General features: G+C 46.2%; 1 protein-coding gene across 1 annotated transcript in view; it reads right to left on the reverse strand.

Annotated features, from left to right (window-relative positions):
• vimr2 (vimentin-related 2) overlaps positions 1-20,117 on the reverse strand; it is a 53,000-nt gene that overhangs the window by 16,173 nt on the left and 16,710 nt on the right. The window contains exon 4 of the mRNA XM_067996725.1: positions 16,036-16,155. Within this exon, the coding sequence (XP_067852826.1) occupies positions 16,036-16,155 (120 nt within the window). The remainder of the gene's footprint in view (positions 1-16,035; positions 16,156-20,117) is intronic.

The raw sequence follows: 20,117 nt of genomic DNA on the forward strand, positions 1-20,117 counted from the left end.
AAACTTTAAAGTATTATTTCAATATTCTCAACAAATATACATTCCATTGAGAAATAAAAACTCTATGGGAAAAGTGATCCACTCGTGGCTAACTAAAGAAGTGAAGGATAGTATTAGATTAAAAGAAGGGGTCTATAATGTTGCCAAGAAGAGTAGTAAGCCTGAGGATTAGGAGAGTTTTAGAAACCAGCAAAGGACCACCAAAAAATTGATAAAAAGGGAGAAAATAGAATATGAAAGTAAATTAGCAAGAAATATAAAAAACGATTGTAAGAGCTTCTAAAAGTATGTAAAAAGGGAGTAGCAATAGTAAACGTTGGTTCCCTAGAGGCTGAGACAGGAGAAATTATAATGGGGAATCAGGAAATGGCAGATGCGTTAAACAAATATTTTGTATCTGACTTCACAGTAGAAGGCACAAAAAGCATACCAAAAATAGTGAGGAACCAAGGGACTAATGAGAGTGAGGAACTTTAAGTAATTATTATCAGTAGAGAAAAAGTACTTGAGAAACTAATAGGACTAAAAGCCAATAAATCCCCTGGACCTGATTGCCTACATCCGAGGGTTCTAAAAGAGGTGGTTGCAGAGGTAGTGGATGCATTGATTATGATCTTCCAAAATTCCCTAAATTCTAGAACGGTCCCAGCGGATTGGAAGGTAGAAAATGTAACCCTGCTATTCAAGAAAGGAGGGAGAGAGAAAACAAGGAAATACAGGTCAGTTAGCCTGACGTCAGTCATCGGGAAAATGCTGGAATCCATTAATAAGGAAGTGGTAACAGGGCACTTAGAACATCATAATATGATTAGGCAGAGTCAACATAGTTTTATGAAAGGGAAATCGTGTTTGACAAATTAATTAGAGTTTTTTGAGGATGTAACTAGCAGGGTAGATAAAGGGGAACCAATAGATGTTGTATATTTGGATTTTCAAAAGGCATTCAATAAGGTGCCACATAAAAGGTTGTTACGCAAGATAAAGGCTCATGGGATTGGGGTAACATATTAGCAATGGATAGAGGATTGGTTAACAGACAGAAAACAGAGAGTAGGGATAAACAGGTCATTTTCAGGTTGGCAGGCTGAAACTAGTGGGATACTGCAAGGATCGATGCTTGGGCCTCAGCTATTTACAAACTATATTAATGACTTGGATGAAAGGACCGAGTGTAATGTATTCAAGTTTGCTGATGATACAAAGCTAGGTGGGAAAGTAAGCTATGAGGAGGACATATAGAGTTTGAAAGGGGATATAGACAGGTTAAGTGAGCGGGCAAGAAGGTGGCAGATGGAGTGTAATATGGGGAAATGTGAAGTTATTCACTTTGGTAGGAAGAATAGAAAAACAGAATATATTTTAAATGTTGAGAAACTAGCAAATGTTGATGTCCAGAGAGACTTGGGTGTCCTGGTACAAGAAACACAAAAAGTTAGCATGCAGGTACAGCAGGCAATTAGGAAACCAATGGCATGTTGGCCTTTATTGCAAGGGGATTGGAGTACAAGAGTAAGAAAGCCTTACTACAATTGTACAGAGTTTAGTGAGACTTCACCTGGAGTACTGTGTACAGTTTTGGTCTCCTTGTCTAAGGAAGGATATACTTGCCTTAGAGGCAGTGCAACGAAGGTTCACTAGATTGATTCCTGAGATGGTTGCCCTTTGAGGAGAGGTTGAGCAGAATGGGCCTATACTCTCTGGAGTTTAGAAGAATGAGAGGTGATCTCATTGAAACATATAAGATTCTGAGGGGGCTTGAAAGGGTAGATGCTGAGAGGTTGTTTCCCATGGCTGGAGAGTCTAGAACTAGGGGGCATAGTCTCAGGATAAAGGGTCAGCCATTTAAGACTGAGGTGAGGAGGAATTTCTTCACAGGGTTGTGAATCTTTGGAATTCTCTACCCCAAAGAGCTGTGGATGCTGAGTCGTGAGTATTTTCAAAGATGAGGGAGATAGATGTTTGGATTCTAAGGGAATCAAGGGATATGGGGATTGGGCAGGAAAGCAGAGTTGAGGTTGAAGATCAGCCATGATCTGATTGAATGGTGGAGCAGGCTTGAGGGGCCGTATGGCTTACTCCTGCTCCTATTTCTTATGTTCTTATATCAGCGGTAATCCCTGGATTAGGGGCTCGGTTTTAAAACAGAAGTGCAGGTGTGTTGGGGGTGGGGGTGAAAAAAATTGTGATTTCCAGGAGTGGGCAGAAATCCTGGCTCCAACATGCCTAAGAATGCACACGACCCAAAGTCCCGGCAATTAAAGCCGGCTGGACAATATTTAAACAAGCAATTCAAGCACTTAAAATACTTGAAATGTCCATGAATCTAATTAAGAGTGAAGGCAAGCGATTTCAATGCTGCCTCAGCGTGTTTCCCCTGCTGTGTGAAACACGCCATGGGGAATGAGTCGCGTTTCAGCCGGCAACCATTTGGACATTTAAATGCCTGTTTGACAGAATGGGGATAAAAGGTGAGTTATTGCAGCAGGGTACTCAGTTCTTTCAGACAAACTTTTGGCTGGAAGATCTTTGTGTTTAAAAGAAAAATTCTTGGTTTCCACTCTATCAGGATGGGGGTGCAATGGCTGCATTCACCAATACATCCGAGGACGAGCAACATCACCATCCTCGCCAGGCACGGCATGCACTTCCACCACTTGCAGCTCCACAACACAGTGCTGCACCACAGACACCTGCACAAGAGCACAGAGGGCAACAACAGAGGGAGCGACGTCGCAGGAGGCACTACCCTCGCCAGAGGGTCTACAGCCTGAGGCTCAGCTTCCTGGACCTCTCTGAGGAACAGTGCATACGGAGGCTCAGATTGAGTTGCCAGTTGGTGGCAGACATCTGCAGCCTCCTTCATGCCGAGTTGCTCCTGGCTGTGCCTGGCAACATCTCATTACCCGTCGCAGTTAAAGTGGCCACTGCCCTCAACTTCTTTGCCTCCGGATCATTCCAGGGCGCAACAGGGGAGAGATCGGGTCTCTCAGTCGTCTGCATACAAGTGCATAAGGCAGGTCACCTTGTGTCGCAGGGCCTTGCAATACGTCAACTTCCCCATGGACGACCTCAGCCAGACGGAGAGGGCAGTGGGATTCCACTCTGTGGCTGGCTTCCCACGTGTACAGGATGCAATCGATTACACCCATATAGCAATCCGAGCACCTCCACACGAGCCAGGACTGATCATTAACAGAAAGGGGTGTCACTCCATCAACACTCAACTCGTTTGTGACCACCGCAAAAGATTTCTTCACGTGTGCTCCAGATTCCCTGGCAGCTACCATGATTTGTTCATTCTGAGGGAATCCAACATCCTGGGCCTCTTCCACGTACCGAACACCCTTAAGGGCTGGCTCCTCGGGTACAAGGGATACCCCCGGCACATGTGGCTCATGACACCTCTGAGGTACCCCATCAGCGAGCAACGTCGTTGATACGGCGACAGCCACATCGCCACCGGGTCTATAATTGAACATGCGATAGGACTGCTGAAGATGTGATTTTAGTGCCTCGATCATTCTGGGGGAGCGCTTCAATACGCACCAGCGAGAGTGGGCCACATTATAGTAGTGTATTGTGTCCTGCACAACATGGCGCAACAGAGAGGAATACCGGTTGAGGAGGCACCGTGCCCTCATCCACCATTTACATCTGCCATCCACTTTGAGGAGGAGTAGGAGCAGGAGGAGGAGAAGGAGGAGGAGGAACCCATGGGCAGAGCAGCGGCTCACCTGGCTGCTCGTGAGGCCAGGGAGTCACTCATATGTGAACGGTTGTCATAAAGCCAGAAAGTGAGAAGAGTCCAGTCCTCACACACCTGGAAAGACCAGTGCCAACACCAGCACCCGCCCTACACAAAACAGTCCTGCAACTACACATACACCCACTGTAAAGTGACCCACTGGGAGGCATCAAGTGTCGCCATTCATGGTGAAGCACATGAAAGTGAGCTATCACAAAAGCCAGTCAAGAATGGGCAAGACATGGCAGTAGTGGTGAGAATGATGACATTTAATGTGACTTTAACAGAAACCAAATATAAATGAAAAACATGACAGTCTGTCAGACACCCTTGTGCATACCCTTCGTGATCACAAATCCTAAGCCTTTCTCTTCCTACCGCTTCTACGTGGTGCATCCCCTGTGGCTGCAGCAGAGGTAGTGGCGGTTTGCTCATGTTCATGCGCTGACTGCTTAGATGCTTTCAGCCTACGCCCTCTGGGTTTTGGAACCCATGAGGCCCCTCCAAAGACTGCTCCACCTGCACCTGTGCAGGGGCTGACTCGGCCACCTGGAGAGGAGGCAGCATTTCCGCTATTGGTTGAGAGGGGGGCAACGGGTTAGATGTGGGAGAGCTTTGAGTGGTGTCTCCACTTCCATGTCCCCTTTCGCTATCATCCCTCTCCTGGGCCAGACCCACTTCACTCCTACCACCCTGCTGGAGAACAGTTTGGAGGACATGTATGATGCCTTGGAAGCCCAGTTGTAAAGTTTCTGTCTGCCTGTTTAAGGCGGCAGAATGTTGTTCACCATGAGTCCGAATGGCCGTTTACAGGACCTGAATGGACTCATTTGTGAGCCATGCTGAAGCTCAATGGAGGCTAGCCTTCTCTCCATCGCAGACATTCCCGCATTTACCTGCAACACTATTTCGGACATTTCAGCTGTTACACGTGACACTATCTCAGACAGTTGCTCACGTCCCTGCGACACTGTCTCAGAGATTCCCTCCCGTACCTGTGCCACCATTCCACTAATGCAGGAGTTGGACTCCTCCATCCTCTGCGCAACTGTGGAGAGTGTGCCTGGAACCTGTTCCATTACCTCGCAAATGTGCTGCTGTCCCTCGATCATTCTCCTCTTAAAGGATGGCCCCCGGGGTTTAGCATCTGCCTCCAGCTGAGCAGAGCCTGGAGAGGAGTGCATCCACCCTCGCGGACTCTCCACAGTTGCCCCTGCCACCAGTGTCTGCTTGTGTTCACTTGTGTGTGGTGATTCACCAGGTGCCAGACCAACTAACTGACTACTAGGACCAACCGAGGAGTGAGTATCTGCGCTGGTGGATGGCTCACTAAGATGTGACGGTGCACCCTCAGAGGCTGCCATGTCCTCTGAGGAATCGCCCTCTGCTGTCACTGCAATCATTGAAAGGCCTGTCAGAGAAAAAAAGGCAATATTAGGCATCATCACAGATGTATCATGTTGCGATGAGCATACTGAGGTGTTCAACATGCCATGATGAATTTTAAAGTTGTGTCACCAATCTCGGTGTCCCCAACGGATAGGCACTTGAGGGTGCGGCTGATCTGCAGGGCCTCCTGCTCCGCCTCTGTGAGGACCACTATTTGTTGTGGCCCCTCTCCAGTCCTCGCCCTCTCCCGTGCATTTTGCACTCTCTTCTCCTAGAAGGGGAGAAAGTACAGGCATGTGAGTGAGTGAGGGTGAAGTGGCCAACCGATGAATGCATTGCTTTGGGTGAGGCTGACCGTGAAAGAGGTGCATCACAGGGTGAGTATGAGACAGAGACATCACATTGGATCAGGTTTGGGGTGAGTGGTAGTGGTGGGGTCACAAATGGGAAGGTGAGGAAGTGCTCAGGAAGTGCAGGTAAGTTGAGGATGAGCCCTAAATGGGTGTGAGGAGTGATGTGATGGAGTAGTCTTGGCAGTGCAGAATGATGTGGGGGGGGTGGGTGGGGTGATGTGCACCACGGAACGCAGGAGAATCAGTAAGTGTACTCACTTGTGCGAACCTAGTTAGGTCATTGAAATGCTTCCTGCACTGGACCCAGGTGCGGGTATGTTGCTCCTGCTGGTGACCTTCTCTGCCACCTCAAGTCAGGCCTTCTTGATGGCAGAGGCAGGGCACTTCCTCCTGTCGGCCGGGTAAAATAGTTCCCTCCTCCTCCTCACCACGGCCAGCAGCACCTGAAGTGAGACATCACTGAATCTTGGAGCAGCCCTGCCCTTGTGCTGCTCCATTGGGTCTTCTGGCTCTTTGCTCTGGTAAAATCCACTGGAGCAATGGCCCTTTAAATCCAGACACTCCAGCTGTGATGTGGGTGCGCAGTCTGCTCACTGCGTAACTTTCGGACGGCAAACCCGGAAACAAGGCTAAGGAGCACCAATTAAGTGGCGATCATGTGGGGAACATAAGTTTTTATTAGTCGGGTTTGCCACGGGCTCATTGACCCCCCCCCCCCCACCCCGCCACCACTGCCATCCCGACACCCTTTTAACATCGAGCCCTAGGAGTGGATGAGCAACCTAACCCATACCAAAGAGATTTGGGAGGAAAAATTTCTTTCATGCCCCCTGTGATTGTGCTTATGATTGGAGGAGTAACAACTGATGGGATTTGAACTCATGACCTCTAGGTTGCTAGGCCAGTACCATAACCACTGGAAGGAATAAATTAACAACAGGAAATGTAGGAAATATACAACAGATCCCATCCGCAGCTGAAAAAAGAAAAGGCAGATTAATGTTTGAGTGTAAATCCTTCACCAGAATTAGAGACTGGAAAATAAACAAGCCTTTTTATTGGATTGAACTAACCAGAGGGGGAGAATAACAGATAAAAATCAAGAGTTAGGTATGTTTATATGTGTACTGGCTTGTTAACAGGTCTTTTTTTAAAAAGCTGGGAGGAGGCAAAAAAACTGCTGGCTCATTTCAATCAGACAGAGAAAGAACATTAAAAGAACAAAAGGGGTACGGAAATAGTTCAGGAAGGCAGTGAAAGGCCAAAGCAGCACCGACTGGAGGAGAATAATGGGGAAGGTGGATGGAAGAAACAGGTAAAGACGTGGGGGGAGACAACTGAGGTTTGTTAAAGTAAATGTTCAAATTACAGGGGTGCAGAATGTAAAAAAAATACGTACTAGGGTTAAATCCGTTCATAGTCAATGGATGGAAAATCGAGCTCAGTTCCTGAGGAAGGTGGAAACTAGCAGTTGGAGATCTTAAGGGAAATTCTGAAGATTTGAACCAATTGCAGACAAGGAACAAGTAGAGGCAGGATTGACGCTCCATCAATTGGTGGAGAATACAACCCTCACCAATTGATGTGCCATGTGACTACTAATAAATATTGCTTTCATTTGCAACTCTGACTCATCCCACATATTTCTGCAAATAGAGATGAGAGTAGCTGGTCACCAGGTTGAAATAAATAGCCCTTTACACTTGAACAACAACTTGCATTTATATAGTGCCTTTAACATAGCAAATATATCCCAGGAGAGTTTGAGAGGAATTGTTGGGAAGGTAAACAAAAGCTTATTAAACATGTTGGCTTTGAGGAGGATTTTGAAAGTAGAAAGAGATGTGGCAGAGAGAAGATTTTGGGAATGTCCAGAATGCTGAGATATAATGACTGAAAACCCTGCCACCAATGGTGGAACAGATGGGAGGGAGGAAGGGGTGTACGTAAGGCCAGAGTTGGAGCGAATAAAAATAAATTAGATAATTTTCTTTAATTACAACTTTTAAAAAGTTACAAAGTAGGTAGAGCTCTTGCATTACTGCTATGTGTGGGAATAGGTAAAACTTGTGGTGGAAATCATGGGGCCGATTTTTCGGATGGCCGAGCGGGGCGGGGGAGGGGGTCTTAAAATGGGGGAATCCCGGAGCAGGTTCGGAGCCCGTCTCCAACCTGCTCACTTCCGGGCTCCCCAGTGACGCGTTCGGGTGCGCGCGTCACTCCCATATGCAGGACTCCCACCTGCAATTAAAGCCAGCGAGATGCTGCTTTAGATAGTTATTTAGATACTTGAGGTACTTGACAGACCTCATTGAGTGGAGATTTTGGCAGGGGTGCAATTTTGAAGGATCCTCAGTGTGTTTCCCGTGTTGTGGGAAACACTCCCCGTTGGAACAGATGTATTTCAGCCAGCAGCCAGTGGGAGATGCAAAGGATTATTTGACAGTTGGGGGAAATACCTCATTTATTGCAGCAGGACACTCTGTCACTTCAGACAAAGTTTTGGCTGCAACAACTTTGTCTTTCAACTCAAAATTATTAATTTATACCCTAAACTTTGCTGTGCAAACACATTTACCTACTTTGCGGACTCCCTCAAACTCACACCGTCAGGATGGGCAGGTGCCATGGCTGCATTCATCACTTCATCTGAGGACGAGCAACATCACCAGCCTCGCCAGGCACGCCGTCCACCTCCGCCATGTGGAGCTCCGCAACACAGTGCTGCAACACAGGCACCTGCACAAAATAGTCGTGCAACTACACATACTCCCACTGTAGGGTGATCCAATGGGTGGCATCAAGTGTGGGTGTTCATGGAGAACCTCATGAAAGGGACTTATTACACAAGCCAAGAATGGCCAAGACGTGGCAGTAGTGGTGACAATAATATTTAATGTGCCATTAACAAAAATCAAATATAAATAAGAAACAGGACAAACCGTCAAACACCCTTGTGCATCCCCTTTGTGCTCACAAAACCTTTGCCTTACGCTTATGAGTACTCCTACGTGGTGCTTCCCCTGTGGCTGCAGCAGAGGTAGTGGCAGGTTGCTCTTGTTCATGCCCTGACTGATTAGATGCTTTGGGCCTACGCCCTCTTGGTTTCGGTGCCCGTGAGGGTCCCTCCAAAGACTGCTCCACCTGTACCTGTGCAGGGGCAGACTCGACCACCTGGAGAGGAGGCAGCATTGCAGGTACTGATTGAGAGGGGGTAACGGGTGAGACATAGGAGCACTTTCAGTGGTGTCTCCACTTCCATGTCCCCTTTCGCCATCATCTCTCTCCTGAGCCAGGCCCACATCACTCCTACCACCCTGCTGGATGACAGTTTGGAGGACATGTGTGAAGCCTTGTAAGGCCAGTGCTAGTGTATCTGCCTGCCTGTTTAAGGCAACAGAAAGTTGCTCACCCTGAGTCCGAAGAGCCATTGTCAGGGGCTCAATGGACTCATTTCTGAGCCATGCTTGAAACTCCATGGAGGCTAGCCTTCCCTCCATCGCAGACATTCCCGCACTTACCCGCGACAATATCTCAGAGATACCCTCACATCCCTGTGACAGTATCTCAGAGATTCCCTCCTGTACCTGTGCCACCATTCCACTCATGCAGGAGTTGGACTCCTCCATCCTCTGCGCGATTGTGGAGAGTGCGCATGGCACCTGTTCCAGCACCTCGCAAATGTGCTGCTGCCCCTCGATCATTCTCCTTTTAAAGGATGGCTCCCAGGGTTCAGCATCTGTGTCCAGCTGAGCAGAGCCTGGAGAGGAGTGCTCCCACCGACGCAGACTCTCCACAGTTGCCCCTGCCACTAGTGTCTGCTCGTGCTCACATGTGTGTGGTGACTCACCATGTATGACCCCAACTAACTGAGGACGGGGACCTACCGAGGTGTGTGTATCTGCGCTGGTGGATGGCTCGCTCAGATGTGACGATGCCCCCTCAGAGGCCGGCAGGTCCTCTGAGGAATTGCCCTCCGCCGTCATGGCGGTCACTGAAGGCCCTTTAAGAGAACAGAAGGCAATATTAAGGATGATGACAGATGTTGAGGTGCTGAAGATGGCAAGGCATGTTAACATCATTTGCTATTGTGAGTGCTGAATGTTAAAGTTCTGTCACCAGCCGTTTGTCGGGTGGTAATCTCGGCATCCCCGGCGGACAGGCACACTAGGGTAAGGCTCAATTCAAGAACCTCCTGCTCTGCGTCCGTGAGGATGACCTGATGTTGCGGCCCCCCTCCGGTCTTCGCCCTCTCCCGTGCAATCTGGGCTCTCTTCTCCTATAAGGGGAGAAAGTAGAGAGGCATGAGTGAGGGATGGTGACGTGGCCAACCGATTAATGCATTGGTTTGGGTGTGGCTGACCGTGAAAGAGATGCATCAGAGGGTGAGCATGAGACAGAGCCATGACATTGTATGAGGATTGGGTTGAGTGGTAGTGGTGGGATGAGTACTGGGGAGGTAAGTAAGTGCAGGTAAGTTGAGGATGAGGTTTGAGTGGATGTGAGGAGTGATGTGATAGAGTAGTGTTGGCAGTGCAGAAGGAGTTGTGGGGTGGGGGCGGTGATGTGGAAGACGGAGTGTAGGAGAATGAGTAAGTGTATTCACTTTGGTTGACCTAGTTAGATCATTGAAGTGCTTCCTGAACTGGATCCATGTGTGGGAGATGTTGCTGCTGCTGGTGACCTCCTCTGCCACCTCGAGCCAGCCCTTCTTGGTGGCAGAGACAGGCTACTTCCTCCCGTCCGCTGGGTAGAAAATATCCCTCCTCCTTACCCCATCCAGTAGGACCTGGAGTGAGGCATCGTTAAATCTGGGAGCAGCCTTTCCCCTGGTCTGCTCCATGTTTTCCTTTGGTTGTTTGCTGCAGGAGCAGCATTGGAGGACTGCCCCTTTAAATAGGGCTCCTCCAGCTGACAGCCTGTGATGCGCCCACTGCGCAGGTTGACGACGGGAAACCCGGAAGCCCCGGTTAGTGCCTTCAATTTACCCGCGATCGCGTGGGGAACGGACCAATTTCACTGGGCGGGTTACCCACACGCTCAGTCGCCCCCCCCCCACCGCTGCCATCCCGCCTCCCTGTTAATATCGGGGCCCATGTTCTTTGGCCACTCCTGAATTTGTTTTTGTGTCTTCCACTATTTATGCCACAGGTCGAAGCCATGTCTTATGTATCTGGCCTTCAGAAACCCACTGACAAGGTACTTTGCCTTTCAGTCAACATTTTAAATAATGTAACTTACAGCAGCACATGTGAACCAAATTATAGTAGTTCCTGTTTATCGTTATCAGTAGGTTATAAAAATGGAACTTGTTCATAGCGAAACGCCACTTATAGTGAAAACATTCCATGGTCCCAATTCACTGTGTAAATGGATGGAAGAACATTCCCTTAATTATATTACTGCCAGCTTCGAAGGAAGGTCTGAGTGCTGCTCTTTCATTGTTTAGCCTACAAAGAGCAGTGGAATGTGCCTCCCAGATCAATGGAATTCAATGCATTCAGTCATAAAGTGCTTAATCTCTGTCTGAACGCTAACTGGAATCTCTTAATTACACTTTAAAATTATTCATTCGAAAAAAAACAGCCTGCCTCAGGAATGCAATATTTTTGGTTGCAATTTCCATTGACCAGTGGCACTCCCAGTTGGTTATGACGGTAATAACTTTGAAACCCTGTAGCTGATCATCAGTACATTTCCTGCTATCAAAATCCAGGGTTCCTTTGAAATGTGCATGAAAATTAGGTTTAATCTGTTCAATAAAAGATAGCTACATTTCAAATTTCTTACACGCACCATAGCGTTTAAACCATTCAGCTTATCATTGTCACATTTTATATGAGTTTCCACCATAAGGTAGTTTCAAAATTAAGTGTGATAAAATCTAAAAGATGGCCACCAGCACTTTGTGACCAATCTTGCAATTGTACTGCACTACTGGTATGAGACTGGTATCCGTGGAGTGCAAAGCACAGACAGCAGCCTGTTATATTCTACACATAGTGCCAAGTCCAAGCAATGTATGGATGGGAAGGATCTGGCTCTCTTGTAGAACTGCCTGATTAATCTGGCTTCTCTTGCAGCCTCTTGCTGCTTCTCTTCATTCAGCATCTAGATCATGTAGAGTGGGATTCCCATTGGGAAGTTCATTTTGCAGCCATTAGATCCCAGCTCAGTAATCCCCTTGTAAAAGAATGCTTTCCCAGAGTAAAACAGAATGTAGAGGAAGACTTCCTGAGCATAAGAGTGAAAAAAAATTCCAATACCTGCAGTCAGTCCCAGGAGATGACCAAAGATCTCCACAAGCAATCTCAGTGAGCAGTGTCCCTTTAACAAAATATTTTCACCTTGATGAACGTGTCCTGGCAAACTGCGCTTTTTAAACAGTGATGCACGTTCCCAAGGACGGATAGGAAGGTGGAAGTCCTGAAATTTAGGACGGATGACGTCAGTCCATCCTAACTCTGTCACTTCTTCAGCCCACCCTGAAACTAAATGGAATTTCTGTCCGTTTCTCCAGTGGGCCCCAGTGTAAGTCTTTTTGTTGTGCCCGTGTTTTCAATTCAATGCGTACTGTGTATGTATTAAAAAGATATTAATAAGAGATCTATTTTTACTGGAACCAGACCTGATGTAAATGAGGCTGTCATCTCATCCAGCGATAAAGTATGGTTGCTCTACTTAGGTATTTATTTGGAAATTACTTGATCTCCTGTGGCATTACACATGGACAGGGAGTCAAGACCAGATGCAGTATCTGTTTAAGCAGAGTCAAAGGTGAGGACCATAACAACCAGGGTGGGGCAGGGAAGCGTCGGAGGGAGGGGCAGAGAGGGGAGATAGTCTGAAAGGAAAGGGTGAAGTGAGGAGGAGGAGGAGGAAAGAGGGGTTCAGGAGGGGAGAGGAAGGAGGAAACAGGAAAAGGGGAGAGGAAAGGAGAAAAAGGTGAGGAGGAACGGAGGGGTGCGGTGAGTAGAGGAGAGAGGGTAAGGGGACAGTAGGTACGAGAATGGAGAAGGATGGAGGAAGGGGATGTATGTCAATCGGGGGGTGGGCAGGTCCAAAACGTCCATCAGCAGGGGTCCTAGGCCCAAAAATACTATGTAGGCATGGAGGGGAATGAAAAGTACTTCAGCAGGGCCAATCAGGCCATCACACTAGGCGGGTGGGGGGAGAGAGGGGTGCACCAGGACTGAAAAAGGAGGGGGTTTAGAAATATTTATGAGGGGGGGGGGGGTTTCGAGGCCTGAAAAGATCAGCAGGGGTTGCAAAATGCCTTCACTGGAGCACAGGGTTTCCAGCTCTGAAAAGATGCATAGGACAGGGGGCAGCAAGTAAAAGTCTGTTAGCAGGGGGTGAGAGTATGCTATCCCCAAAAAGTCAATCGGGGAGGGGGTGGGAATGTAGGCTAGCACAGGAAGTCCATCTGTAGAAGGAGAGGCAGCCTCAAGCAGTCTGTCAATGCGGGGAAGTGGGGGTTGCAGACTCAAAAATACTGTCAGCAGAAGAGGGAAGGTCCATTGGTGTACTGCAGGGTAGGCGATGGGTGTAGTCTCAGGGACGGATATGGCAAGAGGGCTGAGCTACACTGAGTCAACCGGCCGATTGAGAGTTGGGTGGGTGTATATTGTTTTATGCTCTTAGCAAGAGGATGGGAGTCCAAATCAGACAATTCATGCTAGGAGGTTCTGCTGTTTCTGCATGAAGGCAGAGACAATTCCAGGCATGCTGTCAGAACGGAAACCTGTTAATTTACAGTGTGGCAGTTGACTGCTTCCTCCATTTGAGGATATTGAGAAGTTTTTTGTGGCTTCATTCCTGATGCCATGAGGAGAGTCTCTTCTTTGTCAACATTTATTCTGTATTGCCACCCAGTGGATTTTAATGGAGCTGCATGTGCTGATTTTTAAGGCCAAAATTACAGTTTGGAACTAAGGATATGGGACGGGTCCTTCAACATTATAAATGCCAATCACTGCCCACCTACAGGTACTGCAGGGAAATGCTGACACTTTTAAAATAAGTTTTTCCATTGACAAAGCCTGAGATAGGAGTTTTCAATGTATTTCGAGATGGAATGTTGTGAACCACCCAGTATTTTTAATACATAATAGGTATTTCTATGGGGCAAGTACAACTAAATATGTCACAGTTGTACAAAATATCAGATATTGCACAATGTGACTTCATGCAAAATATTAGTCCACAGTGGTGCCCCCATTATTTTCTCTAATGACTTATATTATAATTTTTCCAAGTTTTCTTCCCTCCTCTACAAAAGGTGCTGATCTTTGGTGTGGTATACCCGGCATGCACAAGCAGTGCTCCAGTACATGGCCCAAATATTCATTCTTCATGTTTGAGCCTATTCAACCACAGAGAGCATCACACCCAAGGTCAATCCTATTGTCACCATTACACAAACTTTCCAGCACATGTCAATGAATGGGTATCAGGAGCAGGAACCCTGGCTGATTTGTTTTCTCCCCTTCCTGTCTAACTTGTCACAGACAAGGAGCTTTCTGTTATTGTCATTAAACACAGAGGGCACTAAATTGGGCCATGTAGCGCCCGTTGTTTCAGCGCTACATGACCTCTCCCACATCCAAGATGGCATCTTGGATGCGCACGCACGTTTCCAGCGTGACGTGCACCGGATGCCGTCTTGGTATAGGAGTTAGCACAGGCGCAGATAACAAACGCTGGAATCATGTAAAGTAGGGAGAAAATGGCTTCAATCAGTGTGCAATGCTGATTTAAAGTGATAAGTCCCAAAATGGTGTCTAACGCTCAACTCAATGCACAGTCTTAACCCTGACCATCTGAACATGTCTAAAATGCCTGGAGGACCCCCCCACCAGCGCTATTTAAACGGACTATGCAGGATTTACAGATTAGTGGCTGGATTATTGCTTCTGGCTGCTGGGACATGTGTAACTGTTTTTGGAGGTCTCCTAGCGGGGACATAGCCTAACATTTAGAGCCAGGACGTGCAGGAGTGAAGTTAGGAAATGCTTCTACACGCAAAGGGTGGGAGACATTTGGAACGCTCTTCTGCAAATGGCCGTTAATGCTAGCTCACTTGTGAATGTTAAATCTGAGATTGATAGATTTCTGTGAACCCAAGGGTATTAAGGGATATGTGACTAAGGCGGGTATATGGAGTTAGGTCACAGGTCCACCACGATCTCATTGAATGGTGGAACAGGCTCGAGGGGCTAAATGCCACTGCCACTTGCTGCCACCTGATATACGCCACCTTCTCCTGCAAGAAAGCGGGACGTGTGTCTGGGTGATGTGCCTGTCTTGGTTGACTAGCTGCCGGTGTGTGTGGCCTGTGAGTTGTGAGTGGGCGGCCTGCAACAATGGTAATGTGTAAGGGTGAGAGGAAGCATCTGGTTGGAAGAGTTGAGTACTGATGGAAAGAGTTTGTTGGTATGTGGGGGATAGGGGAGTGCAGGGAGTGCTGCAGTTGGTAGGAGACGCCACTTGACAGTTGACCTCACTCACCTTGACCACTCATGTCAAAGCATTGAACTTCTTCCTGCACTGCATCCATGTTCATGATGCTGTGCGCCTGGCATTGACTTCGTCCCCCGCTGCCTCCCACTGTCTTTTGGATATATGTCTGGAGCCCCCCCCCACCACCACTGTGGATATAGGATGTCCCTCCTTCTGTCCACCTCTTACACCAAGGTCTGTAGTGCATCAGCAGAGAACCTTGGTGCATGCACTCTCGCAGGCCTGGTATAAATTCAGATCAGCAGATTTGTGAGGTCTGGCATGCAGATTGGAGGATGTGGGATTTACTAGTGCGCAAACTTTATTCAATATTTTAATGTAACTCACCAGCGTGTAAACATAGGGATGGGACCTGCATCTGTGTTTTACGTATGCGATGTCTGATCGCAGTTCAGACTCCATGCAGACAGTAGACTGTTATTTTCAGCAAATAACAGGTACCAGTTACCTTTAACAGATTTCTAAGAAACATCCTCCCTTTAAGAAATTGATGGTGGAAAGTGCGAATTGCATTGATTCCACATGCAAGGCCTGGAATGAAACTCTGATTGCAGGTGAGACCTCGGGCCGGCCGAAACTTTCGTCCTGCCTGCGCAGGGGTCATTGGGTGCGGGGTAATAGCTACCTACGCCCAAAAACGGCCCTTATTCAATTCTTCCCCCAGAACATTTTCAAATTGTGCATCAGAGTCATTGACAGCCATTCTGAAACAAACAGAAAAGTGTGTTTCCTACAAGAGCTTCCGTCTCAGCAGTTGGAGAAAATGCATTCTTTAAATGAATGTCTTATTTCACATCATAACTTATATATTTTGTCAAAATATACAAAAATAATACAATTCGTAATTTCAGCAGATTTGTTCAGAAGCAAATTGCATTTTCTCATCACTGTAAACTTCGATGTTTTACAGGTAGAATTGAATATCATCCTCTAATGAATACATGGGAACAATTGCAGGGCTACAAACCAAGGGGGTGGTTGTCAGTGATATTATCAGAGAAAAGAAAACTGGAAGGGTTGTTTTACCTGTGCCAATTCCTCCCGCTCCTCTTCTGCCTGCATCTGCTTTTTCACAGTTTCATCATATTTCCATCTCAGAACGTCAAGATCTTTCCTGAGTACATTGGTCTGAGCAATTATCTCATCCTAATAAAGGATAAATATAACACTTAGAAAGTTCTGTACTAAAATGGATTGTCAACTCACAGTTTGGTTCAACTCTGAAACCTTCAATGTTCTGTTCCAGAAAAGTGCTTTTAATATTAAAAACAAAAAAATAATATATGTAAAGCCTTTCTGTTCTGGAGATTCAACCACTTTTAATATTTTCTTTAGATTGTTGATGCCTTCCAGTACCCTAATACTATAGAATAGACTTGAATACACAACCCTGAGAGAACTGAGACTACTTACTCACAGCTTACAAAGAAATATCTGCACACAGATATACATATACTCATATTATTTATATACTAGGGGGCATCGTCTCAGGATAAGGTGTCGGCCATTTAAGACTGAGATGAGGAGGAATTTTGTCTCACAGAGGGTTGTGAATCTATGTGTTCTTGTAGTGGTGAGGTCTCAATTCTGCTGAGAATTTTATGTACGTATATATATATATATACGTACATAAAATTCTCAGCAGAATTGAGACCTCACCACTACAAGAACACATAGATATGCACACATAACATTCCTCAGAGGAGTTGAAAATATGCCTAATACAGAAATATAATCCAATGAAGGGCTAAGATCCACACACGTAAGAACATAAGAAATAGGAGCAGGAGTAGGCCATACGGCCCCTCAAGCCTGCTCCGCCATTCAATCAGATCATGGCTGATCTTCGACTTCAACTCCACTTTCCCGCCCAATTCCCATAACCCTTGATTCCCCCAGAGACCAAAAATCTATCCATCTCAGCCTTGAATATACTCAACGACTGAGCATCCACAGCCCTCTGGGGTAGAGAATTCCAAAGATTCACAACCCTCTGTGAGACAAAATTCCTCCTCATCTCAGTCTTAAATGGCCGACACCTTATCCTGAGACTATGCCCCCTAGTTCTAGACTCTCCAGCCAGGGGAAACAATCTCTCAGCATTTACCCTGTCAAGCCCCCTCAGAATCTGATATGTTTCAATGAGATCACCTCTCGTTCTTCTAAACTCCAGAGAGTATAGGCCCATTCTACTCAACCTCTCTTCATAGGATAACTCTCTCATCCCAGGAATTAATCCAGTGAACCTTCGCTGCACTGCCTCTAAGGCAAGTATATCCTTCCTTAGATAAGTAGACCAAATCTGTACGCAGTACTCCAGGTGAGGTCTCACTAAAGCCCTGTACAATTGTAGTAAGACTTCCCTACTCTTGTACTCCAACCCCCTTGCAATAAAGGCCAACATGCCATTTGCTTTCCTAATTGCCTGCTGTACCACACACACACACAGTATAGCTTGCTGACTTATCTGCAGTGGCTGATTATTATGAACCCCTTACACCACTACCAACAGAATTCAATGTTTTATATTTCATATGTTTAAATTATAAAATTTTGAATATAAAATGAATGTTTATAAATAAGTAATGCAGCATATTCATTGTGAATCATTTAGAATGATCTTTTCCAACACTTTTGCCTGACCTAATACACTCAATGGACCTACGGAATTACATTATAAAGCTGCATTGCTCCCAGTTGATACCCAGGAAAATTTTGCAGCTACAACCTTTTTGTGAAGAACAAATAGAGTATAAAATTGTTTTAATGAGTTTAACCCAATACATGCTGCTTCAGATTTGGATGTGCCTGTTGCTTTAAGAATACTGCTGCTTGTACATAGTGGGATATATATGGGTAGAACTGAAAAATAAGAAGGGAGAGATCACTTTGATAGGATTGTACTACAGACCCCCGAATAGTCAACGGGAAATTGAGGAGCAAATATGTAAGGAGATTACAGACAGCTGCAAGAAAAATAGGGTGGTAATAGTAGGGGACTTTAACTTTCCCAACATTGACTGGGACAGCTATAGCATTAGGGGCTTGGATGGAGAGAAATTTGTTGAGTGTATTCAGGAGGAATTTCTCATTCAGTATGTGGATGGCCCGACTAGAGAGGGGGCAAAACTTGACCTCCTCTTGGGAAATAAGGAAGGGCAGGTGACAGAAGTGTTAGTGAGGGATCACTTTGGGACCAGTGATCATAATTCCATTAGTTTTAAGATAGCTATGGAGAATGATAGGTCTGGCCCAAAAGTTAAAATTCTAAATTGGGGAAAGGCCAATTTTGATGGTATTAGACAGGAACTTTCAGAAGTTGATTGGGAGAGTCTGTTGGCAGGCAAAGGGACATCTTGTATGTGGGAGGCTTTCAAAAGTGTGTTAACCAGGGTTCAGGGTAAGCACATTCCTTATGAAGTGAAGGGCAAGGCTGGTAGAAGTAGGGAACCTTGGATGACTCAGGAGATTGTGGCCCTAGTCAAAAAGAAGAAGGAGGCATATGACATGCATAGGCAGCTGGGATCAAGTGGATCCCTTGAAGAGTATAGAGATTGCCGGAGTAGAGTTAAGAGAGAAATCAGGAGGGCAAAAAGGGGACATGAGATTGCTTTGGCAGATAAGGCAAAGGAGAATCCAAAGAGCTTCTACAAATACATAAAGGGCAAAAGAGTAACTAGGGAGAGAGTAGGGCCTCTTAAGGATCAACAAGGTCATCTATGTGCAGAACCACAAGAGATGGGTGAGATCCTAAATGAATATTTCACATCGGTATTTACGGTTGAGAAAGGCATGGATGTTAGGGAACTTGGGGAAATAAATAGTGATGTCTTGAGGAGTGTACATATTACAGAGAGGGAGGTGCTGGAAGTCTTAACGCGCATCAAGGCAGATAAATCTCCGGGACCTGATGAAATGTATCCCAGGACGTTATGGGAGGTTAGGGAGGAAATTGCGGGTCCCCTAGCAGAGATATATGAATCATCGACAGCTACAGGTGAGGTGCCTGAAGATTGGAGGGTAGCAAATGTTGTGCCTTTGTTTAAGAAGGACGGCAGGGAAAAGCCTGGGAACTACAGACCAGTGAGCCTAACATCTGTAGTGGGTAAGTTGTTAGAGGGTATTCTGAGAGACAGGATCTATAGGCATATGGAGAGGCAGGGACTGATTAGGAACAGTCAGCATGGTTTTGTGAGTGGAAAATCATGTCTCATGAATTTGATTGAGTTTTTTGAAGGGGTAACCAAGAAGATAGATGAGGGCTGTACAGTAGACATGGTCTACATGGACTTTAGCAAAGCCTTTGACAAGGTACCGCATGGTAGGTTGTTACATAAGGTTAAATCTCACGGGATCCAAGGTGAGGTAGCCAATTGGATACAAAATTGGATTGACGACAGAAGACAGAGGGTGGTTGTAGAGGGTTGTTTTTCAAACTGGAGGCCTGTGACCAGCGGTGTGCCTCAGGGATCGGTGCTGGGTCCGCTGTCATTTGTTATTTATATTAATGATTTGGATGAGAATTTAGGAGGCATGGTTAGTAAGTTTGCAGATGACACCAAGATTGGTGGCATTGTGGACAGTGAAGAAGGTTATCTAGGATTGCAACGGGATCTTGATAAATTGGGCCAGTGGGCCGATGAATGGCAGATGGAGTTTAATTTAGATAAATGTGAGGTGATGCATTTTGGTAGATCGAATCGGGCCAGGACCTACTCCGTTAATGGTAGGGCATTGGGGAGAGTTATAGAACAAAGAGATCTGGGAGTACAGGTTCATAGCTCCTTGAAAGTGGAGTCACAGGTGGATAGGGTGGTGAAGAAGGCATTCAGCATGCTTGGTTTCATTGGTTAGAACATTGAATACAGGAGTTGGGATGTCTTGTTGAAGTTGTACAAGACATTAGTAAGGCCACACTTGGAATACTGTGTCCAGTTCTGGTCACCCTATTATAGAAAGGATATTATTAAACTAGAAAGAGTGCAGAAAAGATTTACTAGGATGCTACCGGGACTTGATGGTTTGACTTATAGGGAGAGGTTGGATAGACTGAGACTTTTTTCCCTGGAGAGTAGGAGGTTTAGGGGTGATCTTATAGAAGTCTATAA

The sequence above is a fragment of the Heptranchias perlo genome, chromosome 15, assembly GCF_035084215.1.
Source record: "Heptranchias perlo isolate sHepPer1 chromosome 15, sHepPer1.hap1, whole genome shotgun sequence".
Lineage (NCBI taxonomy): Eukaryota > Metazoa > Chordata > Chondrichthyes > Hexanchiformes > Hexanchidae > Heptranchias > Heptranchias perlo.